Source organism: Manis pentadactyla, chromosome 10 (genome assembly GCF_030020395.1).
Source record: "Manis pentadactyla isolate mManPen7 chromosome 10, mManPen7.hap1, whole genome shotgun sequence".
Lineage (NCBI taxonomy): Eukaryota > Metazoa > Chordata > Mammalia > Pholidota > Manidae > Manis > Manis pentadactyla.
The window spans coordinates 83,513,424-83,537,411 of record NC_080028.1 but is presented as its reverse complement, the minus strand read 5'-3'; the positions used below and the strand labels follow the sequence as shown (position 1 = coordinate 83,537,411).

Below are 23,988 nucleotides of genomic sequence, written 5' to 3'. Positions count from 1 at the left end.
ATAATTTTACTCTGGACCAGGTTCCTTTGGCATTTCATGTTTGTATATGGCACCCTCTAGCACCCAGAAGCTCTATTCTCCATTGCTGCTCAGACCCTGAGTCAATGTCGGGGTGTTGCAGGGGAGTGGTTTTGGTGCCTGTGGGGAGGAAAGAGCTGTTTCCTGCTTCCAGGCTGGTGTGCCTGTCTGCACTGCCTGAACCAGTGGGCCGGCCACATAGGTATAAGCCTGTATGCTTTGCATTTGTAGTTGCTGTAGACAGATCTTCCCTCTGGCTGGTCTAACACCAGGGTAGGATTTCCTGGTTTGTGAGCCAGGTGAAGGTGGCTGGGAAAAAGGTGCAGTAGGCTGCGTATCATGGAAGGGGTCCTTGGAGCTGTGTAGCCAGCCAGGGAGCTGGAGCACCTGAAGACTGTGAAAGCTCCCAACCTGCTGGGCAGAGTGCACCTGGACAATTTTGTCTACCTGTCCTTTCTCCTGAACATGAAGCTCTGGGCAATCCTTGCCCCTTTAGCAGCCCTCTTGCTAAGGGCTTCCTTGTTAAGAAGTCTCTCAGACTGCCTGCCTTTCTTTTGTCCCAGAGCAGCTGGATATGGATCCCTGCTTTTCACTAGAGGCTGGAATCTCTGTCTCTCCAGGAATTCTGCCTCTCTTAGCTTTCCAACCCCCAAATCACGAGAGTACCATGCAAGCACCATGAAATATAGGTTTGTGCTCCTGGAGCAGATTTCCGGAGTTAGATATTCATCAGTTCCACGCCTCCTTTCCCTCCCTGCTCCATTTCTCTTCCTCCCACCAGTGAGCTGGGGTGGGGGAAGAGCTTGGGTCCCACCAGGCCACAGCTTTGCTACATTACCCTTTTCTGCGGGGGTCTAGTCTTTTCTCCAGGTGTATGCAGTCTGGTGCAGTCCTCTTTCCTGTTGCTCTTTCAGGATTAGTTGTATTAATTATATTTTCGTATTATATGCAGTTTTAGGAGGAAGCCTCTGTCTTACCTCTCACAGTGCCATCTTTAATCCAATCACTGTCTACAATGTATTTTTACAGAAACACCTACAGTAGTTCTGATTGAAAGCCATACTATAGCCCAGCCAAACTAACACACAAACTACTCTTGTACCTGACAGAACCTAGGAGGGCTGGGGTGGGGAATCAGGAGAATGGTAGGAAGTGGTGAAGGAGTTTGCTGACCAAAGTCAGGTAATAGGCTTGCTGAGTAATGTTGGGAACCTAGCTATCAAAGGTCCCAGTGAGTTAGTTGATGGAGTACTGCACAGGAACTCAGGAAACCTAAGTTCTAGCTCCACTTGGTTATATGACCTCAGCCCAATCTCTTACCCCTTCTGGGCTTCAGTTACCCACTTGTAAAATTAGCTTATATGGATTAGATCCTTTCTAAGATCTATCCAGCTCTCACATTCTAGAAATCTAAATTTTAAGAATTTACTGTTACATATGTAAGAAAATAGTAATTTATCCTCCATTTGCCCCATGGTCCCAAGCACATAAGCCGGTGAGAATTATGCCTGGGCTTGCCTGGGGCTTACCCCGCCTTATCTCTAAACATCCTGACCCTCCCCCAAGGCAACAGGCCTAGCGGATCCGCCACAATAAAAGGCACCACGCTTCTGCCCTCTCCTTCTTTCTCTCTGTCTCTCTGCTGCTCTCTCTCTGTCTCTGTCTCTCTGTCCCCCTGCTCTCCATCTCCCTCTCTCTCTCTCCCCACCCTCATCTGGGGCAGCCACTCTCTCCTTCAGATAATAAAGTCTCTTGCATGGGCCCGTGTCCCCTGAGTCATTCTGGGTAAGGAGAGTCGCGACGAGATACCCTTTCATTGGTGCCATGACTCGGATGAGGCTCTCCCATTGACTTTGCTCTTCCTCCGGGAACCTGAGCTGCTTTGGGAACCTTCACTGCCTGATCCTCCTCCATGGGCTCACCGTCCATTTCCCCGGTCACTTGTCTTCTCGCCCAACACCGGCCTTCAATTTGGTGAGTCTCCCCTTCATGCTCGACTTAAATGTCCCTTTGGAACCTGGGAAGTGACTGTTGAGTGTCCAGCACCCCCAAGGGCTCCTCTGGGACAGGGGCACCCCCAACCACGACTTTCAGAGTCATGGTTGATCCCCATAGTCCACCCTTCTCTGCCTCCCCATGGTGAGAATCCTCATCCACTGAGGCCCGGTCTCCCTTTATCTACGTTTCTACTCAACTCGAAAACTCCTGGTACCAGGTACCAAGCCTCCCCAGCGTTTTCGCCTCGACCCCATAGTTAGAGGTGGTGACGACCCCCTAACTGTGCCTGGTCTTCTCCACGACCTTCTCAATCGCTCAGGGATGCCTCAGCGACTTCTGAACAGTCTCGTTCTCACCATGGGATCTGGCCCCTCTGTTCCCGCAGATTCACCATTAGGGTGCTTACTCAATAATCTAAAGCCCCTCCACCTCACTCCAGACCTCAAATCTGTTTGCTACTGTAATGAGATCTGGCCACAATATCCCTTACACAATCAGTCTAAATGGCCCCCCAATGGCTCTTTAGATCCTAAAATTCTCCACGACTTATACAACTTCTGTGAGCGTATGGGCAAATTGAAAGAGACTCCATATATCCAGGCTTTCTCCTACCTCTGAACCAAGCTCTCTTTCTGTCTCCTCTGCAATCCTAAACACCTACTACTTGCCTTAAAGTCCACACCCCTAAGCTTTTTTCACGTTCCCAAATATCCTCAACTGCCTATAAAACTCCTAGACAATGCACCACCATGGGCTCTCTTGTCCCCTCCTAGCTCATGCCAGGAGCTCTGTCTGTCCTCTCACTGTATCATTACGCCTCAATCTGTATGTTTGTGTCTAAGTGTGAAAGTGAAAAATATTTTTCTACCTCCGGATGGTATTAATAAAAATTGATTTAAAGACAAGCGCTTGTAAAAATTGGGCATTCTAAAAGTTCCAGAAAATTCTAATAGAAGATATTAAGCATTAATGCTAATTTAAGTTGAACTGAATAGACATGTCCTTATGGTTATCAGCCGCCTACATTTACCTAAAGTCATTTAAGTTGATGGTATCTGTTAAATCTTTCAAAGAAAAATGCTTAAAGTGAAGTGTAGCTTTGTCTAATGTGAGTAACTATTTAAGCAAGTGCCTTAAAACTTTTAACAACTTCCCAAAATCAAATGCAAAAAAGTGCTTTTTTACCTCTAGTTCACTCTGATATTTTCCAGAGGGCCCCTGGAACATGTCAGAGGAATTTTTTCTCATTGGAGAAAATATTTGGCTAATTTGGCTTATTTACCTGCTTAATTACCTAGAAGGCACTGTCACAGAGAATGATGCTAAACTTTGTTACTGAATGTTTTGTATTACAGAAAGATCTAAATTTCCTTATGACAACTGTCATAGTAAGCTCTCATCAGATCTTTAACCATTGTCAATTGTAAGTCTTTTGTCATCTATACTCACTGTTTTATTACTCCTAAACTAGTAAAAAACTAGATTTCAACAGAACAGGTATTAGTTACATAGGATTAAGTAAACTAAGGAAGATGATTTGGTGGCTTTTTGTTTCAAATGTTGTTGATAAAGTGTTTCAAGCTTTTTCTCTTAAGCTGAAAACAGTTTAGTAAATGACTGCCTTTACAAGCAGAATTGAAACTTTATCTTTCTCTCTACCTGATTCCTCCAGAATTTAAAAACTCTCAGTGACTATTTTTATATTTCATGGCAGTATGTTTATTTGCATAAGTTCAATAAGAATCTGCTTTCCTTGTAAGAGGACCAATTAAAACACTGGTTATATTACCAAGGCTTTGACTGGAACATCATACCTGAGAGACACGTGTGTAAACTCAGATATGAACAGATAGCTTTAAGGAACTAAGATTGACTTTATAAAGCCAACAAAGCCCCTTAGAAGAACTGGCCTGGTACCTTGCTTCCTGGGTCCCCAGCAGCCTGACCAGGTGAGTAAGGAAGGTCACTTCCTGGCAGGTGCAGGAAACTCAGGAATGTCTTGGGAACCTCAAGAAGAGAGGAATTCACCCAAATCTACAGGTACTGCAGGCACAACCTGATGGCAAGTCTGGCTTAGCTGTCCGGTCTTGAGAAGCCTTTAAAATTTCAATCTGAAATTCCTTACAAAAAGTTCCAGCAAAGCACATTTAAAAGATCCCACGTAATCAATTACTCTTCTTGCTGCACTTATGCAAATAATCAAGCCAACTGTTAATTATTTTCTTAATCTGGCTACTTCTAATAAAAATGAGGGTGATTTTAGAGAAAAGTATTGTTTCAATAATGCAGTCTTATCTATACTAAATCCTAATACTAGTCATTGAGATGTAAACTCAATCCAGAATTCTAGTTTCCCCATGATACCTGGCTATGATTCTCAATTAGACTCCTCATATTTCTAGTTCTCATATTCAGCCATGCATTCTTAATCTCGTCAAGTTTGTCCTTCCAGAATGGAAAATCCAACTCCAGATGTTGCTACTTAACCTAATAACAATTTGTTCTATCTTGCCTAAAAACCACAAAACTGCAAATAGTAATAGAAATGAAACCCGAAATAGAAGTGCCAACCTTCTGAGGCCCTCTCAACTGATCAGTGATGGAGACCTAGCTGCACCCTTTACTGCGCCCCCTCTCAGCATGAAGCAGCCAGAACGGTGGTCGCCCATTTTCCCTAGCAGCAGCTAGAGTCTCTATCTATAGAGGGGAGAATGAGACAGGGACCATAGGCTTTAGAATAAGATGAGAGCCTCTGGAGGGGGCAGGGCAGGATATTTGCTGTCAGAGCAATGTAACTACATGCAAGGACCACCCCCCCCCCCGCTAAAACTTTATGTTTAACATTGAGCTCCAAAATCATTCTTCAGTGAAATCAGTTAATGTTCCCCAGATAAAGAAGAGTAGCACACGTTTTATTATGCTAAACTTTTGTAACCATGTGGAAGATTCACTTTAGCATACTAAAAGGCCCAGGCCTATGTGCTGTCTTTCCTCCAGATCTGAGGAGGTAATTTTGCAAACTGAGCAACTAACTTAGCATGCAGACCCAGCTGTAGATGGCATAGTAAAAGGCAGGATTCTTTAGCAAATAGACAATACCTCAGCCCACCTTGGAAGCTGAGCAGGCAGCCTTTTGATATGCTCCCAGACCAAGACGCCGGTATCCCAGAGAAAAATCAAGGCAGGAAATTCCTTATGTTAAGTTAATTTTTAATATTCAGAGAACACTTAACAAGTCCTTCCCCAAGGCTTTAGAGATAGTCCCCACCTTTTTGGACAGGCTCTAGCACAAGACCCCAAATCCCTTACTCTCTCAAGCTCCACCCTCCTTCAATATGTAGATGATCTCCTTCCGTGCAGTCCCTCCCTATAAACCTCTCAACAGGACACTATTCTCCTTTTAAACTTTCTGTCAGAACACAGCTATCGAGTTTCACCCTCCGAAGTTCAACTGTCTGCCGCCCAGGTCACATACCTGGGAGTTCAGCTCTCCCCGCTCTACAAGGCCATTACCATAGATAGGAAAAAACGTCTCCAAACCATGCCCATTCCAAACACCAAGCAACACCATCCCTAACTCCCAAATGGCAAGGACCATACACAGTAATCCTTTTCATGCCAACTGCAGTTAAACTCCAGGGTCTTCCCCACTAGATACACAACTCCAACCGTAAGCGGTTTGTCTCCTCTTATTTCCCTCCCACCAAATCTCCCACAGGTTCCTACTCCTCCATCCTGACGGGACCTCTTACTCTCCGCATTTCGTGCTGCTCATCTCCACTTCCACTCATCACTGAAGTAGTTTCTGCCAGCACGGAGTCCCAAGACCTCCCTTACGACAACCATGCATCATGCTTCAGGATTATTAACCCTGGTCTCAACACTTATTCTCTCACCAGACCTATCTTCCCAACACCAGCCCTTTCCTCTCTTTCAGACTGTCCAAAAGATTGCACCATCAAGGATTCCTTTTGCCCTACAGGTTGCTTTTCTGCCTACACATATGTCTCCAAAGAATGCTATTAATTCAGCCACCCTATGTAAACATAGCAATCAGCCCAAATGCAAAAAATTTCTAACCAAACCTGTAACCAGTTTATATTACAGGATTACCAACCCCTCTCCAAAAACGGTGATCCTTATTGAACCTAGAAAATGCCAGCGCCACTGCAGACCAAGGGCTCATCTGAGGACCGCCCCCCATCAATACAAAAATGAACTTCATCACCCCTTCCCAAATCCTCTACCACTTATAAAACAGAAAAGGGAGGAATGTAAGAAAATAGTAATTTATCCTCCATTTGCCCCATGGTCCCAAGCACATAAGCAGGTGAGAATTATGCCTGGGCTTGCCTGGGGTTTACCCCGCCTTATCTCTAAACATCCCGACCCTCCCCCAAGGCAACAGGCCGAGCGGATCCGCCACAATAAAAAGCACCACGCTGTTGCCCTCTCCTTTCTCTCTGTCTCTGTCTCTCTGTCCCCCGCTTTCCCTGCTCTCTCTCCCTCCCTCCCTCTCTCTCTCTCTCTCTCTCTCCCCCCACCCCCGTCTGGGGCAGCCACTCTCTCCTTCAGATAATAAAGTCTCTTGCGTGGGCCCGTGTCCCCTGAGTCGTTCTGGGTAAGGAGGGTCGCGGCGAGATACCTTTTCAACATAAAAATAACTGGTTTCACTGTCCAGTGGTTGAATGCTACATAGGGATAACTGAGATGTGTGTATGGATAAGGAGGTCCCAGGCACATAGCCTGAGACGGCCTGGAGTGGGGGCATGTCTGGAATGACTGAGGCCCCCTCAAGCAGGGAGTGCTCTGGAGAATGCCTCAGGGCCCTCAGCTACAAAGGGAGTCTATAACTTCTCGATGACAGCCTGGAATTGAAAGGCAATGTCTCAAAAAGAAAACTCCCCCCACCCCCAGTCCTACAGGAAGTCACCAAATTAACTGGGTGATATAACTATGCCTACTTCCTTGTTTGGATCAAGTGGACTCCACAGGGGCTGATCCTGAGCCCTCAACTCCCGCTAAAAAGCAGAACGGTTCCATGTCAAAGGAACACAGTAAGAATAAAGTAACCTCAACCTGCACCGGCTGCCGCAGTCATCCAGGAGACAGCTGAGTAATCACCAACAGAACCCAACTCAAGTCATGGAAGACTCCCCTTAGACAGTAGCTCACGGATTTCAAGAAAGTTTTTGGCCCAATAAATTCAAGTTCAATCAATGAAAGTGTGCAATCCTTAATGGTATAATGAATTTGGACTTGGATATGCTAAAAAAGATAGCAATTATTAGTGATTATTAACATAGGGCATATGAGAGAACATTTAAGGATCGCTTCAGGTAGGAAGACTATATTAGGAGTTGTACATGTTTTGGGGGTGGTATTTCGTAGACAGAGGTGAAAAGTGGAAGAGGCAACTAACATTTATTGAGTGATTATGAGCTCGAGCAATCTTCAGCACACCTCATTTAATTGTCACAGCAATCCTCCTGAAAAGTAGTAGGGTTTTTCCCATCTTTCAGAGAAGTCACCAACACAGAAAACAGTTGATATGTTTGTAGGTGGTATGAGGGTCACACAAGCTGATGTGAGAAGTCGCTGTGTACCCTTTCCCTCAAACTATTCCCTCAAACTTACACCATTGCCTATTTTGAGCAAGGGTGTGAGTATTTAATAACTGAGCAAACCCAAGCAAAAGTGTCTTTTTTTCTATTCTCTGTTTTAGTTTGCCATTAAAAAGGAATCTCATCCTGAAACCCTCTATTATCTTGGGAGAGCAAATGAAAATGGGATTTATTGGACTTAGTACAAAACTAGAACTCAGAAAAATTATATCACTTCAGTCATATTACATATATTTATTAGGTGCCTATGATGTGTCAGGTACTCTGCTAACTACTGTTTCCTGTCCAAAGTCACAAGGTAGGTAGCAGAGTCAGGATTAAATTTAGGTCTTTCCGATGTCAAAAGCTGGGCATTTTTCACAAGTCAGTGAGTTACAAACAATTTAGAATCAAAGTCTTAGAAGGAATCGCAACAGTTGGAAAACCATATCATGCATCCTCACCTGAGTTCTGACAAATGTATACACCCTTTGTGACACAAACTCCTACTGAGATATAACATTACCATTACCCCAGAACATTCCCTCTGGGCTCTTCCCAGTACCTTCCTGCCCCCAACTCCCAAAAGGCAACCACTCATCTGACTTATTCACCATAGACTAATTTAGTCGGCTCTGCATTCAATGTTATATTATGTACCATGTGGCATTTGGAAAACTCCACTGTACAGTCATGAAAGAACAAGAGTGAAAAGGCAAGTAACATTTTGGTAGTATTATGAAAATACTTTTAACTTTGCAGAGGCCAGGGGCCCCCAGCCCAAACTTGAGAATTCTTGCTCTATGGATTTTTTTTTGTAAATGTTTGTATACTATTCTTTTTTTATCTTCTCAAGGCAACCTCTGCAGAGTAAGCCTCATCATTCCAGGGAGCACAGCAAACTTGCCCCAGGACAGCAGCCACCAAAGCTGACCTCAGTGCCTTCAGGAAAGGGCCTGTGGGCTTCTCAGCAGGACCTCTCTGGGTAGTGCCAACCCCCCATAGATCTTATATAATTGTATGTGAAGGATGTCCACATGGGGAGCCTGGCCCAGCTTCCTGACCACCTGTGGTGCTCTATTATCTAAGGCTTCCTTCTTCTCTATGTGGCCCCCCCAGTTCTGGGTATCTCTTTTCTAGCCCCCATTCTCTTCTTCATCACTGCCGCTATTCCTTTCACCCCAGATGACCCTCATTTAATCTTCCCAGGCTTGAAGGTCAGCCTCACCCACTAGTCTCTTTCTAATTTTATGACCTGAACTCTTCTGTCTACTTTCCTCTGCTCTCCATTGCTGCTGAAGGGTTTAATTTATAAATTAAAAGAAAAAAATCACTGCTTTTTTCTCTTTGAATTTCAGGTGTTAAACAATCCAAATTTCCAGCAAGCAGATGCAGATCTTGACACCCTGCCCTTATAATTCTGTTCAATGTCTGTCACCGTCACCCACTCCCACACCTCTCTTCCCACAAAAAATAAACTCCAGGAAAATGGGGACCATGTGTGTCTTCTCATTCACCATGGCATCCCCACCACCTGAGGACAGTGGCTAGTACCCTACAAGTGAACAATAACTTGGAGCTGAATTCTCTTATTCCCTTTGAATATCAGGTATCTAATAGCCCTCATTTCCACCTAGCAGATGCAGATCTTTCAAACAACCCTAGGAAGTGGATTCAAACATTATTCCCTTTCACATCTGAGGAAATGGAGACACTACTCTGGTACCAAAGCCCTGTACCTAAAGCTACCTATTCAAACTTGTAAGTTCTCATCCCCTGATCTGTGCTGTTTCCACTATTTCTGGTAGGTAGCTTACCAAACATCTTGGGACTGGCAACAAATAGGAATACCTGAACAACCCTAAGTGCACCGAAGACCAAACTGCCAATTGTAGTAATGACAGTCTTCCATTGTTTTGCTTTGTTTTGGAAAACAGTTATTTTTCAAATTAAAAATGTTATTTATATGTGATGGGTTTATTCTATTTTTTGGAAGATTTTTAAATGGAGATATAATTCATATAAAATAAAATTTACCATTTTCAAGTGTACAGTTCAATGGTTTTTAATATATTCACTATGTTGTGCAACTATTACCACTGCCTAACTCTAGAACTTTTCCATCACCCCAAAAAGAAATTCCATACGATAGTCCCAATTCACCAACCCCTTTCCATCCCCTGGCAACCATTAATCTACTTTCTGTCTCTATGTATTTGTTGCTGTAATTTTAGGTGTATTAATACATATTTTAAGTTTGCTTTAATTTCTAATACAGTAATTGTCCACAATCCAGCCAGCATGGATAGATAAAACCCACATAAACAGAAGATCTTTTGGGACTCAATTTTTAAGAATGTAAGAGAATTCCAAAGTCAAAAATATTGAGTACTGGTCTAATGTTGATTTTTTGCTTTGTTTTTAGGTTAGACATAAATGTCTAAATCAGAGTCCTACCAGGAGCAAAAAGATGGGATGATCATCCCTGGTTAAGTTTCCAGAGGGACAGAGAACTACTTAACAGAATATTTAACCTATAGGACATGGGACCTATGTGTGAAGCTTAGTAACAGACTGATGTGTTGAGTACCGAGTTACAAAGTAAGGAACATCTGAGCTGGCCTCAACTCAGACATATGCCACCTGAGCTCTGCACCTCACAGGGTGGCTTTGGGCTCTGCAAGAGCTGAGTGCAACGTTGACTGTCCACAATCCAGCCAGCGTGGTCCACACCTGCAGAAGTGATCAGATGTTAAAGCACTACTGACTGGCACTGAAGTCAAGTCCTGAAATGCACAAAACGACCACCGCACTCACCTCGTACACCAGGAGTGCGAAATAACTAAAGACGCAATAAACTGCAGAAAGATCACTACCAGTCGTTTAGAATAACCCTGTTTTCACGCAGCGTCTTCCTTATTCATATAATCACTTCCTCTGCCACTCAAATGGTGAAAACTATAGTTAATTCAGCGAAATTTTTGGATAAATCAATTAAAATATCTTCGTTGTGTTTGACTCGTACCAATATTTGTAGTGCGAAAATTGGTAAAGCCTCAGGGACAGAGGAGTTGGGAGGCCTGCAAAGTGAGCTCTCATGCCCACCACTCCTGCTCAATTGCAGACCCCACAGGAAGGAAGAGGACACTTTGCAACTCTATATTGGCTGCTTTATCATCCAGTAGGAGGGAAGAGTTTCTGACTATCCCAGCAACAGCCCAGCCAATGAGAGACTCTTACAATTCAACCCCGTGAGCCCCTATGACAGATGGGACTCCCAGTTTCCTCCAAAGGACGTTTTGCTTAGAACAGTCCTCCAACGCATCCCCTTTCTTCTATAAGAAGTCTTCTCTCCTTTGTTCTCTGGACACGGTTGTGGTTTTGCCATAGTTGCTTGAACCGCATCGCAATTCTCTGCTCTTCCAGAGTAAACCTATCCTGCTGGTAAAATAATTGGCAGCTTTATTTGTAAGGTTAACAGTAGTTACTTGAAGGAAGAAAATGAGGTGGAAACTCTCCACTTAAACAAACCTATACCTCAAAACCCAAAAACCAGAAGGCAAAGGGAGCCCAGTGATTGGCGAGGCTTGACACCTCTCCCACTGGGTGTGGGGACCCCCAGGGTTTGCGCAGAGCGCGGGCTACAACGCTTCGGTGACCCCCGTGCGCGCATGCGTCCTCCGCCAGGGGACCCTTATCCTTGAAGGACCCAGAGGCGAACCCTTAGAGGGCGGGATAGTTGCGGGCCGGGGCTTCCGGCGGTGAGGAGCTGTGATTGGTGAAGCCTAGGAGAGGGGGCGGGGCACAAGGAAATTCGAATGGAGAGGCGGTTCAAAGGAGGGCGTGGAGTGGACGCGGGGGTCACCGTGCAGCTGAGGCGACGCGAGATGGCGGCGCCGACCTCAGGTACCCGAACCTGGCGTGGGTAGGGCGGGGCCCAGAAGTCTGGATCCTTGTAGGATAATGCGTCGGAGTCTGGTCTGGGCTCTGGGGCTTGTCCCGAGAGGCCGAATTGGTGCGCGGGAGGGAGTGGAAAGGTGGAATTGTGGGAGTCGCAAGCTGGTCAGCCTTTCAGCTCTTTCCATCTCCTGTTTTATACTCTGCACGGATCTTTTGAGACCTGGTTCCTGCACTAAAAGCTTCCTTTGAGCCCAGCGCACTTTTTCTCTGTGCGCTTCTTTGTCTGTAAAATGGGGACAGTGACCCCCATCTTAAGAGATTACCTGAGTAAGCGAGCGAAAAGTGGCTAACACTAACCCTAAGGACCAAAAGAAAGGAACTGGGTGCGCGTTTTGCGGGAAGGGTTCTGTGTATGACGTGTTGTTTGGGTGAGGGGAGATCGAGAATGTAGGAGGGCAGGCGGAGGTTCAGATGAGCTGCAGCTGTGTGAGAGCTGAAAGCACAAGATGTGCTGATATCACAGAAAAGGGAAAAAAGGTACTGTTTCCTTTCACTCTAGCAGTTGAAGTCAATGCTATTTTAGGCTGTTAGACATTCATAATCTTGCATTTATTTGTTTACATATGTCTCTGCTCTCTTCTTCTAGACTGTGATTATGGGGGACACAATAGTAATTTGAGTCCCTTACTGTTAGGCCCTGTGGAGAAACATACAGTGTTTGACATTAGTAGAATGTCAAGCACATAACTGAGCCCTTGCTAGGTGCCAGGCACATAAAGTGTCGGCACTTTATGGTGATGAATCATTTAATCTACACACAATGCTATGAGGTGGTTTACTATTAATTGTCCCTGTTTTACAGATGAGGAAACTGAGGCATACATGGGTTAAAGAGCTTGCTCAAAGTTAACACAACTGGTAAATATTGGAGTCTGATTTTGCACTTAGTCAGGCTGACCTTACCCATTATGCCTAAATACATGATATTTCTGCTGTCTGAGCACAACCTTCCCAAGATCCACTGTGCCCCATACACAGTAGATACTGTAAAAATGCTTGAATGAATATTGTTCCTTCTTTAGAGGAGAATATAATAATCTGTTTCAGTAGATAGTCATGTAAACATTTATCATGAAAAGCAATGAGAGCTATGTATAAACTGCTATGGAGAGTGCAAAAGTAAACCCTCAGGTATTCTGGGAGGACTTCATTAAGGAAGTGATATTTGAGGTGGTTTTCAAAAGTTGGATAGGAGTTTGCTAGGCGTTGGTGGGATAAAAAGACCAACAAGTGTTTTCATATTTATGATGTAAAGAGAGGCCAAAGATGATCTCTCTGGCTCAATTTCCTCCTCAATAAAGGAGAGAAGAGTTAAGACTAATGAAATTTGGGGATTGTGGGAGAGAGAAAAATTAAAAGAAATAAGTGCTAACCTCATCCAACCTCGAAGTTGCTTTTAGGGTACACTCTTGTACTGTAAACAGTTGTTTGTGTGTGCTTCTCCTTCCCTCCTCCCCTCAACAAACTTTGGGACAAGAAAGGCAGTAAGCCACTTCAGGATAAACTGTTTTATGTAAATTCATTCACCAGGTCTTAATTTGTTTAGCAAACTGACTCCCCAAGGGCCTACTTTGTGCCAACCATTGGGGATATAAAGGTGAGCAGAGTAAGACTTGTTTACACTTGAGCTCAACAGTTAGAGAAGACAGACAAGCAGTTACAGTAGAGTACAGTAGATATTCTAGGGAGAAAGAACAGCATGTGCAAAAAGGCCCAAAGGTGTGAGAGAACTTGGTGTGTTGTAGGAACTGAAGGAAGTTCATTATAGCTGAGAGTTTACAATACGGGGAAGGAAATGGAGAGAGAATTATTGGATGGGAGTGAGACTGGAGGCAGAAAGACCAGTTGGGAGATGACTTTGGCAAAGACTGTGCAGTGCAGATAGAGGTGGACTCATTTAAAAAGGTAGAATTGTTTAAAGAAAAAGAAAAGGTAGATGTTAATGAATAATTAATGTGGGAGGTGAGAAGGAAGATGGGAGTTAGGAAAGATTCTCATTTTGGGGTTGGTTCCATTCATCTACCTTAGCACAGAAGGAAGGTGAGATTGCAGAAAGATGGGGAAAGGTTCAGTTTAGGACAGGTGGAGTTTGAATCACGTGAGAACCATGTAAGAGGAGTGGTCAGAACAGCAGCTTGGATCCAGAGTTCTGGATAGTGCTTTGATGTGGAAGTTTCCATCAGGAGTCATCAGCTTTCATATGTAATTAAAGCCAAGAGAGCAGGTGACTGTACACGTGAAATGAATCCGAGTAGTGGCTCTCAACTGTTTTTGTTCCCCATGTGGACATTATGGCTTCTGGAGACATTTTTGAGTATTATAATGGGAGAGAGGCAGGAACGTTAACTGCCATTGTGTTTGGCCCTTATGTGCTGAACATTGTACAATGCGCAGGATAGCCCCAACCCAAGCTGCCCAACCCAAAAGGTCGACAGTGCTGATGTGGAGCAACTCTGGTCTAGAGAGAGGACAGGAGATGCCTAGGAAAAGCACTGAAGGATGGCAGAAAGGAGTGAACAGAGAGCTAATGGGTAGCATGGAAATGAAGAGAAAAGTATATTTCCCAAAGGAAAGCAGATCAAGGGTGTTAATTACTGCTGGAAAGTCTAACAAGAGGGAACAGAAGCACCTACTGGATTTAGCAGTGAGGAAGGCATTGGTGACCCTGCTGAAAGGTGAGGGCAAGAGCTAGCTGCTGCTTTGACAAAGGAGTAGCAAAATTGTAATAATCACAACAGGGAACCTTTACTGAACACTTGCTGCCAGGCTAAACATTGGTTTAAATGCCAGGCTAAACAAAGGTGCTAAACATTGTATGCATATTGTTTCTCTGTCTCCCCACAGTCTTCCTAGGGTCTATACTGTTGTTATTTTATAAAGAGAAACTGAGGCTTGAAGAGGTTAAGAAGCCTTCCCAAGGTCACACAGCTAGTAGATGGAACCTGTCTCTGACTCCAAGGCCCATGGGGATACAAAGATGAAGAGGCTGAGGAAGCCCAGGGATTCATATAATGAACTTTGGAATTAGATCTTCATTTGAAGCTGTCACTAGCAAGCTGTTAATCACTAGCAAGTTAGGTAACCTCTCTATACTGAGGTTTCCTCATTTGGAAAATGGGATAGATAGAAAATAAAACACTTACTGAGCTTACACTAAGTACCAAATGCTGTCCTAAGTACTTTTACATGAATTACCTTATTATTGCCTGAACAACACAATGAGTAAGTATTCCCATTTTACAGGTGTGGAAATGGAGGCACAGGAATAGAAAATCATTTCCCCAGGCTTTTTAGTTAGTTGTAAGTGGAAGAGCTTGGATTTGAACCCAGGCCATCTCACCTTGAATAATGAACCTACCTACTATATGCTAGTTACTGTGCTGGCATTTTACATGTTACTTCTTCTGATCTCCATTAAGCCCTTTAAGGCCCACCCCACCTCATTTTATAGACAAGGAAACCAGAGCACATGAATGTTAAGTCATTTGCCCAAAGTCACAAGCTAGTAAGTGTTAGAGCTGGAATTTGAATTCAGCTCTGTCTGAACAGAGTCTATACTTTCTTCATCACTGCAGACTTCCTTTCCCTTATATCTATCACTGCACTTCCTTAAGTGCTTCTGTATCTGCCATCTTTCTCGTTCTCACAAAAAACTTTGTGTGGGCTAGGCTATGGGAGGCCCCTGCACACATTTTTGACAAGTCAGTAAACTCTGCACTGTAGTTTTCTAATCTGCACAGGTTTTTGCTTACTTGCTACCGACTTTCAGGATTGTTATGAGGATCAAATGAAAACCAGATGGCCAATTGCTTTGTAAACCATAAAGTGAGAAGTGGTGTTACTTGCTTCATTTATCAGATGAAGGAACAGAGGCCCAATTCTTGAAACAGGCCATCAGCTTATGGGTATGTCTTATTTTGTATAATATTCTTTCCAGGGGTAGTCTGTTCACTTTTGTCTTGGGTTTCTCTGTTGGCCACCACAGCAGTCTCTTGCCTTATATGTCTGTGGTTCCCAACAACCAGCTGCTAACCACTGGCAAAAGAGAAAGAGTCAGAACTGCCAAGAATTTTCTGAATTAGTATATAGCAGAAAGGCAATATGGCATCCTCATTAAAAGCGAGCTTTTGCAGGTGATCTGTTTGAATTCTGCTGCTAGCTACATCTTGGTACCCTCCAATGTAAAACAGAGAAATATCCTCCTTATAAGATACTTTACAGCTTTCAACCTGTGCAAAAATAAAGAGGTTTTTTTTTTTTGCTTTTAGTTTAATGTGTTTTCTGGTGATAAAAGTAATTCATATATTTTTTTTTCCCAAATAACTTAGATTGAAAGAAAACTAAACAGAAAGCTTATAATAGAGAAGGATTTGCATGTCAGTGCCTTTTGCAAACTGAGCAAGGACAGAAAGAGACTGAGGGCTGCCTCTCAACTTGATCCCTTCCAAACAAGGAATCCACAGTGTCTTTTTATTTTTAATGCAAATATTATAGACATTACAGCATTACAGAACTGGGTAACAGAAAGTAAACCCACATAATCCCCCATCAAGGGAAAACCATTGTTTACAGTTTAGTGTGTGTGTAAGTATGTATCGTAAACCTCAGGTAAGAAATAAAAGACACAGAAAAGTCAGGCAGTTCATTGACTGGTTTTGGGTGGAGAGCAAATGTCAACTATTTTAATCCTGAGAGCAACTCTGGGATGTTGGTCTGCAATACCTTGGCAGTCAGTGTGTCCCACCCACAGCATCCACCTCATCTGGGAGTTTGTTAGAAATGAATAATCTCAGGCATCACCCCAGGAACTGAAACCCAATCTGCATTGTAACAAGCTCTTCCAGGTTATTTGTGTACACATTACAATCTACACCCTGCTGGACCTCCTTGTAGAGCAGGGAAGGAACTGAGGCCAAGCTTGGGGACACCTATAGTATAGCTGGGGGAGAAAGCTCCCACAGAATGAGCTGTGGCCGTGGCCCCTGGCACTCCCAATGGCCTCCAGACCTGCTTCCCACCCAGGTCAAGGTTCTGGGGTCTCTAGTTTACTAAGATGCTGGGGTTTGTTTTGTTTGTAGACTATGCTTCTTCCTTCTTTGAAGAGCAAAAGGACAAAATGTAGGCTATGATACAGGACAGTAATGGCCACATGGCCCCAAGAATAAAATACCAATGTGTTCAGAAGAGCTGCTGCACCTCTGTGAGCTTCTTCGTTGGTAAATGGGACTAATAGAACCTACCTCTCAGGGGCACCATGAAGATTAAAGTGTGCCTGGCATGTAGTCAGTGCTTAATAAATGTTAATGTTTGCTAAATACACAATATGGTTTACAGTCCCTGAACTATACATAATCTCCTCTAACCTCACACCATACTCCTCCTGAGACCACATATTTGATTCATTTTTTCTTCTCTCCTGCCCTTCTCTGTTCACCCTCACTAACAGAACACACACAGCGTGCTGCCTGACCAGTTCCCCGGGGAGGGTATGCTTTCACACCTCTTTGCTTTTGCACATGCCATGCCTTCTGCCTAGAAGGCTTCTCAAGCTCCCCTTCATCCTGATAGAGCTCAGCTGTATTAAGTACCTCTTCCTCCAAGACTTCTACTCTTATCTCTCAGCAAAGCTGGTCCCTGCTTCCTCTGTGCTGCCACCATACTTCATGCCTAAAACTTATCTTCTCTCTAGGAGCTGGTCGCTGTCGGCTAAGCAAGGTGGGAGCTGGCCGGCGTCCACCTCCAGCTCGAGTAAGGGTGGCTGTGCGACTGCGGCCATTTGTGGATGGAACAGCTGGAGCAAATGACCTGCCCTGTGTACGGGGTCTGGACAGATGTTCTCTAGAGATTGCCAACTGGAGAAACCACCAAGAGACACTCAAATACCAGTAAGGTTTAGGCCACTCTTCCCTTTCATCCCTCTCTCTCCTGGGTCTGCTCATGCTATCACTCACCCAGACAATTAGTTTCTCAGACCTGCCTCCTCAGGGTCCTTGCTTTTTTTTAGCACAGCTTTGTTCCCCACACCTTCTTTTGTCCATTCAGGAAATGCACATGGGTGCCTGCTGTGGCAGGTCCTCTGTAGGCCACTGTGGGGAAAGACTGGAGGCTGAATCAGACATGCCTTACTGACCACAGCCTTGTGCAGGGAATAGGCACAGAGAGGAATGTGAGCAAGGGAGTCCCATCTAGGGTCTGGGGAAGTAAGGGAAAGGTTGGGGGAACACAGCCAGCTAGCCAACCAGGCTCTCACTTGGTGGTATCAGGGAAGACCACCCAGATTTGAGGACAGAACTCACAAGGGTAGCTACTTTAAATTCCATTGGACATTTAAAGTTCAGACTCTTGGCCTGTTATTCTAGGCTAGGGGTAGCAAACTACAGCCTCCAGGTCATATCTGACCAGGAGTCTTTTTGTAAATAAAAGTTTTATTGGAATATAACCACACTTATTTGCATATTGTCTGTGGCTACTTTCTGACTATAATGCCAAAGTTGAATAGTTGCAAAAGGAGCCACATGGCCCACAAAGCCTAACTATTTGCTATTTGGCACTTTACAGAAAAAACTTTGCTGACCCCATTCTAGGCCCTTGATGATTTGGCTTCAGTTTCTTTCCAGCCTCATGCTACACTCCACTTAGACTAATCCCTACTGTGGACTCAGCCACAACTTCTCCACCAGAGTGCAACGAATGGGCTACAGGTGTATAGAATCTCATAACCAGCATCCACTGTTTACTCCATTATGGTGTACAAATACTACTTCCTAAATATACTGTCATGTGAAAAAGATAGGGAAGCCCTGCACTTTCACACCAAGTCTTGTCTGTGTGCTATTTTTGATACATAGAATATCCTTCTCTTCTCTTTGGCAAAATGCTCCTTTCTCAAGCATAATCAGTTATACTTTCTAGTGCACTCTTATCTTCATTTCCTGAATCATAGCAAAGTATGGATATCTATCTATCCCAGTAGACTGCAGAAATCCCAAGAGCAGGGACCTCAGATTCATCTCATATTCCTCATACCAATATAGGGAATGGGACAGAAGAGGTTGTTCAGGGGGTGCCTTCTAACTTTATTCAATAAAAGGGACAGATTCTTAAATCTGGGGCCAGTATTCTGGTCTGGGTGAGAATGGCACCCTTCACTAATTCCCTTCTTTCTTCTTGCTTGCAGGTTTGATGCCTTCTATGGGGAGAGGAGCTCTCAGCAAGACATTTATGCAGGATCAGTGCAGCCCATCCTAAGACACTTGCTGGAAGGGCAGAATGCCAGTGTGCTCGCCTATGGGCCCACAGGAGCAGGTGAGAGCCAGACAGGGAACAGCTATGGGCCAACTAGGGAGTGGGGAGGAAAATCTCACAGCAATCTCCACTCTCCCTAGGGAAGACGCACACTATGCTGGGCAGCCCAGAGCAACCTGGAGTGATTCCCCGGGCTCTCATGGACCTTCTACAGCTCACAAGGGAGGAAGGTGCTGAAGGCAGGCCATGGGCCTTGTCTGTCACTATGTCCTACTTAGAGATATACCAAGAGAAGGTGAGGCCACACTCTTGTTGGGGAGGGAAGAAACAAAGGGTCAAAATAAGACCCAGTTCTAACATGAAGCTCTGCTCTAATAAGGAGGTAAGACCTAAAAGATGGAGGTTGGAGTAGCAGATAGTACAACTTTTGAAACTCCAACAGAGAAAAGGACACTGATCCCCAGGAAGTAAGCAGCTTTTGTCTGGAGAATTCACCCTGCCTCTCTCTGCTCCAACAGGTATTAGACCTCTTAGACCCTGCATCAGGAGACCTGGTGATCCGAGAAGACTGTCGAGGAAACATCCTAATTCCAGGTCTCATACAGAAGCCCATCACTAGCTTTGCTGATTTTGAGCAGCACTTCCTGCCAGCCAGTCGAAATCGGACTGTGGGAGCCACCCGCTTCAACCAGCGCTCCTCCCGCAGTCATGCTGTGCTCCTGGTTAAGGTGAGGCCCACTGACAGGCCTGAGGACCTGGGAAGCCCCTGGAGCCTCTTTGAACTAAGCCTGGGGCCCTTGCTTTTACTCCCAGGTCGATCAGCGGGAACGTTTGGCCCCCTTTCGCCAGCGGGAGGGGAAACTCTATCTGATTGACTTGGCTGGCTCAGAGGACAACCGGCGCACAGGCAACAAGGGCCTGCGGCTGAAGGAGAGTGGAGCCATCAATACTTCCCTCTTCGTACTGGGCAAGGTGGTGGATGCACTGAACCAGGGCCTTCCTCGTGTACCTTACCGGGACAGCAAGCTCACTCGTCTGTTGCAGGTCAGGCCACCCATCTTGGGGTAAATGGGGTTGGAGAAGGAGTTTCTTAGGTGTGGTAGGAGGCTGGGGAACAGCAGTCAAGGAATAGAAATGTGGGGCTTCTGGTCCACCTATTCAGCCCAATCCCCGTCCCTTAGGACTCTCTGGGTGGCTCAGCCCACAGCATCCTCATTGCCAACATTGCGCCCGAGAGACATTTCTACCTAGACACAGTCTCTGCACTCAACTTTGCTGCAAGGTCCAAGGAAGTGATCAACCGGCCTTTTACCAATGAGAGCCTGCAACTTCATGGTGAGGACTGGGGTTGGCAGGAGTGGAAAGGCTGTCTCTGGACAATTGGGGAGTTTGCTAGATCCACCAAGCATCAGCACAGAGGCTGATACTATCCCCACTCCAATCATCCCTAGTCTTGGCACCAGTTAAACTGTCTCAGAAAGAACTGCTAGGCCCATCAGAGGCAAAAAGAGCCCGAGGCCCTGAGGAAGAAGACATTGGGAATCCTGAGCCCCCAGCAGCTCCAGCCTCTGCCTCCGAGAAACTCAGGTGAGCAGGCAGGGGGTGGGCCTTTTCTGTTGTGTCTGGGTTGGTTGCAGAGCAGCAGTGGGTTTAGCCTGTAAAATCCTTTGCACTGCTAACTTGTTCCTCTCTATTGAATTCACTCAAAATCCTACTCTATTGAATTTACTGAAGTGTGAAGATTAATCTCTTATCTTCTGGACTGCTACCTGGGCCCTAAAAGGCTGCCTCTTTAAGCTTCTGGCCCATTCCCTTTTCATTTTCCAATCCCTTTAATGCCATCAGCAAAACCTCACATTTTGGGGCAGCTGTTTTGAGGACAAGCACTTTTGCTTTTGGCTCAAGGAGTAATCTGGGTGAGGTCTCTCAGGTCCAGAGAAGAACAGCAAAGCAAAGGAAAAAAGAGATGAAAGAGCTGTGTCTTGCTGAGACCTCTGTTAAGAGTCTAACCTCTCCATAACTCCAAGGAGCCAGTTGCTCTCCTAACTTTGCCCTGCTTCTACCCTCAATGCAAACAAAGCTTCTCTAAGTCCCTTCTGTGTGTATAACCCCCCTCCCTGGTTCTAATAGTCCCACCTCATAGCCCAGTACAAACTAATTGTCAGGTTACTTCTATTTAGTGGTCGTGCTTTCTCTGTCTGGCCACCTGGCCGTCCCTAACTCTAAGGAGCCAGCTGCAGCTTTAACTTTGTCCTGTTTCTACCCTAATGCCAAATAAATCCTCTCTAAACCACATTAAGTCCTAAGGCCACTGAACAGAAGTGCTTTGAGAGAAGGCCAAGGATTAGTACAATTTGCCCTGGGGGCTATTATAGTTGAGGAAGGATAGCATACATAAAAAAGGTGCTTGTTCACTCAGAACCCCATCTCTCAATCTTGTCCTCAAGCCATTTGTCAGCAATCCCCTTTCTTATGCACAAACTAGGGAAACATGCACATCTGTATTACATATGAACAGGCATGATCTCTAACAGATATGCACCCTAGGTAAGCTCAGAGGAAGGGCACATCAGACCTAATCAGATCCTGCCCTTAGGGGCTCACATTTCAGTAGGGGAAATAAGACGGAACATAAGTATATGACACAAGGTAGATAGTAGGAGTGCAGTAAAGATGGAGGAGCTGATTGATCTGGGAGAGCCAGGAAGTAAGAAGTGACTTGTAGCATTCACGCATATTTCTGATCCTGTTCTTCCTAGGCACTTACACACAAAGAAGAGAGCAGTCCCTGTCCTGGAGGAGTTAGTTCAGTGTAGGAAAGAAGACACACAAGCTGGGCATCATGGGAAAGGTGGCATCAAACTGACTTTAAATGATAATTGAGATCAGATGTGAGGGAAAAAAATTCCAGAGAAGGAATAAATGTTAGGCATTACCACATTTAGGCTAAGTCAGGACTCTGCTTGAATAGGCCTTTCCTACTGCCCAAAGGAGAAAGGTTTGGCATTTGACGTCTTCAGTGGATTCCAAAGCCCTGCTGAAGATGACCTCCTCTTTGAAGATCTTCCTGACTGCTCCTTCAAATGGACAGGCACATAGTCCTTGCTGTCACCTTATCATAGTCTCTTACTTTCTATTAGACAGTGAATGCTGCCAGGGCAGGGCAACATCTTAGATCCTGGATACCTGAAACTCAGGTGTTCATTAAATGCCCATTCTCATCTGATCTCCTGGCATCCCTGAGAGGCTATTTGTACAGATAGTGATCCATCCCCATTCATCTGTGAAGACACTGCACCCAGAGAGAGTAGATGATTTGCTCAGGGCTGCCCAGCAAGTAAGCACCAGGGTCTGGAATCCCAGAAAACACCAAGTTAAGGCATGATAAGGGGAATCCTGCTGTTAGAGAGGGTGATGAGAGGGATAGGTGGAGAGTAACTTCTTTGTCTGCTCAGCCCCCTACAGAAGCTAAGTAGCATGGACCCGGCCATGCTGGAGCGCCTTCTAAGCTTGGACCGTCTGCTGGGCTCCCAGGGGAGCCAAGGGACCCCTCTGCTGAGCACCCCAAGGAGAGAGCGGATGGTGCTCATGAAAACAGTGGAGGAAAAGGATTTGGAGATTGAGGTAAGTGTTGGGGAGGTGGGGAATGCGATTTCTACTGGCTTTGAGAAGCAATCTGAGGATCTTCAGATAGGGAAGGACACCCTTAAAGGCAGGACCAACATCATTTTCACCTAGCACCAGAATCTCTGTTCTCTCACTTCTGCTTGAATGTCCTTAACATGGCTGAATCTTGTAAAGTAACAGATCAGATGTGAGGAGGTGAGAGGAAGAAATTCCAGGAGAAAGGAACAAAAGTAAGATACTGCCATCCCCTAAAATCCAGCTCAAATTAAGTTAGGATCCTTTGCTTAAACAGTTCTTCCCTTCAGTGTTTTGCAAAGAGGCTTCTTCTACTTATGGCAGCCCTGATCATTAGAAGGCTCTTAATTATATTGAGTTCCCCAGTTGTCCTCTGGTAGCTTCTCCCATTGGTCCTTGCCTTTCTAAGGCCTCAGAGCTCTGCACACTCACTTACCTAATCCACTGCCCTTCCAGCTGCCCTAAAGTTGGTGCTGGGTCATCTCTCTCCCTGATCCTTTCTAACAGAGGCTTAAGATGAAGCAAAAAGAACTAGAAGCTAAGGTGCTGGCCCAGGAGGCTGCGGACTCAAAGGAGAAAGAGAATTGCTCTCCCACAGTGCTCCGACCCCTGACCCACCGCACAGTCACAGCAACGAAGTCCTTAAAAAAGGCTGTGGTGATGCCCTTACAACTAAGTAAGATTCATTCTGGGGTCCGGGAGGGCCCAGATAACAGAGCTCAGAAGGGAGGAGGTGTTAGAAGCAGCTATCCTCATATTACTCATGTCCTTCCATCATATGCTAGCCCCAGAGACGGGTTAAGAAGCTCTGAAGTAGAGCTGGGTGCTCTGTTCTCAGGCATCTCGTACAATGGGGTAGACTGACAAGTGCATGACTATAGTGCAAGACCACTTGAGATTACTTTCAAATACAGGTAAATGGTGGCGATGTGGAAACATAACAAAAGAAGAGGATAGATACCTTAGGAGGAAAGGGAACTGGGGAGTCAGGAATGGGAGAACCAAGCAGCTTCCAGGGCAGGTGAAAAGCAGCCTCAGCCATGACTCTCGTTCACAATTCTTGCTTTCAGTTCAGGAGCAGGCAGCCTCCCCACATGCCAAGATCCATATCCTGAAGAAGAAAGGCCGGAAGAGAAAGGTGAGAGGAGCTGGAGGGTTAGACCCTAGGAGAAATGGTAGTAAGGAAAAAGGGTAGTGGGCTCCTGAGCTCCAGTGCGCAGAGCACTGGCCATGGAGTTACACAACCTGTCAGAACACTTATCAGCTATTTGCAACTCTTCCAAGTTGCTTACCCTGGGAGGGCAGATACTTCACATTTAGGATGAAATGTACCTATATGATGAATGTACCTAACAGAGTAGGTGTCTTATCACCTACTTTCCTTTCTTCTGGATGGTTCTCACCCTGTCAGTAGTACTTAGTAGATGTGTATAGTCCTGATCCTGCCCTCTATAAACTTAAGGGTCCCGCGTTTGGGAAACATGACCTAAGCAATCAAGGAATGAAACAACACTGGAAGAAC

General features: G+C 45.2%; 1 protein-coding gene and 2 long non-coding RNA genes across 4 annotated transcripts in view; 2 read left to right on the top strand and 1 right to left on the bottom strand.

Moving 5' to 3' along the window:
* Positions 1 to 10,632, top strand: part of LOC130679151 (uncharacterized) — a 38,275-nt gene extending 27,643 nt beyond the window's left edge. The window contains exon 2 of the long non-coding RNA XR_008992166.1: positions 10,045 to 10,632. This is a non-coding gene — a long non-coding RNA (uncharacterized LOC130679151). The remainder of the gene's footprint in view (positions 1 to 10,044) is intronic.
* A 141-nt stretch (positions 10,633 to 10,773) lies between these two features.
* The window catches only part of LOC118928456 (uncharacterized), a 25,025-nt gene continuing 11,810 nt past the window's right edge, over positions 10,774 to 23,988 (bottom strand). For both annotated transcript variants that reach the window (XR_005031239.2, XR_005031237.2), the window contains exons 2-3: positions 23,428 to 23,577; positions 10,774 to 11,060 (exon numbers count right to left, since the gene is read on the bottom strand). This is a non-coding gene — a long non-coding RNA (uncharacterized LOC118928456). The remainder of the gene's footprint in view (positions 11,061 to 23,427; positions 23,578 to 23,988) is intronic.
* Positions 11,422 to 23,988, top strand: part of KIF22 (kinesin family member 22) — a 13,599-nt gene continuing 1,032 nt past the window's right edge. Inside the window, exons 1-11 of the mRNA XM_036917697.2 lie at positions 11,422 to 11,525; positions 17,269 to 17,464; positions 18,757 to 18,884; positions 18,965 to 19,119; positions 19,343 to 19,552; positions 19,638 to 19,868; positions 20,006 to 20,159; positions 20,276 to 20,411; positions 22,280 to 22,448; positions 22,974 to 23,142; positions 23,537 to 23,604. Of these exons, the coding sequence (XP_036773592.2) occupies positions 11,438 to 11,525; positions 17,269 to 17,464; positions 18,757 to 18,884; positions 18,965 to 19,119; positions 19,343 to 19,552; positions 19,638 to 19,868; positions 20,006 to 20,159; positions 20,276 to 20,411; positions 22,280 to 22,448; positions 22,974 to 23,142; positions 23,537 to 23,604 (1,704 nt within the window). The 5' untranslated portion in view covers positions 11,422 to 11,437. The remainder of the gene's footprint in view (positions 11,526 to 17,268; positions 17,465 to 18,756; positions 18,885 to 18,964; positions 19,120 to 19,342; positions 19,553 to 19,637; positions 19,869 to 20,005; positions 20,160 to 20,275; positions 20,412 to 22,279; positions 22,449 to 22,973; positions 23,143 to 23,536; positions 23,605 to 23,988) is intronic.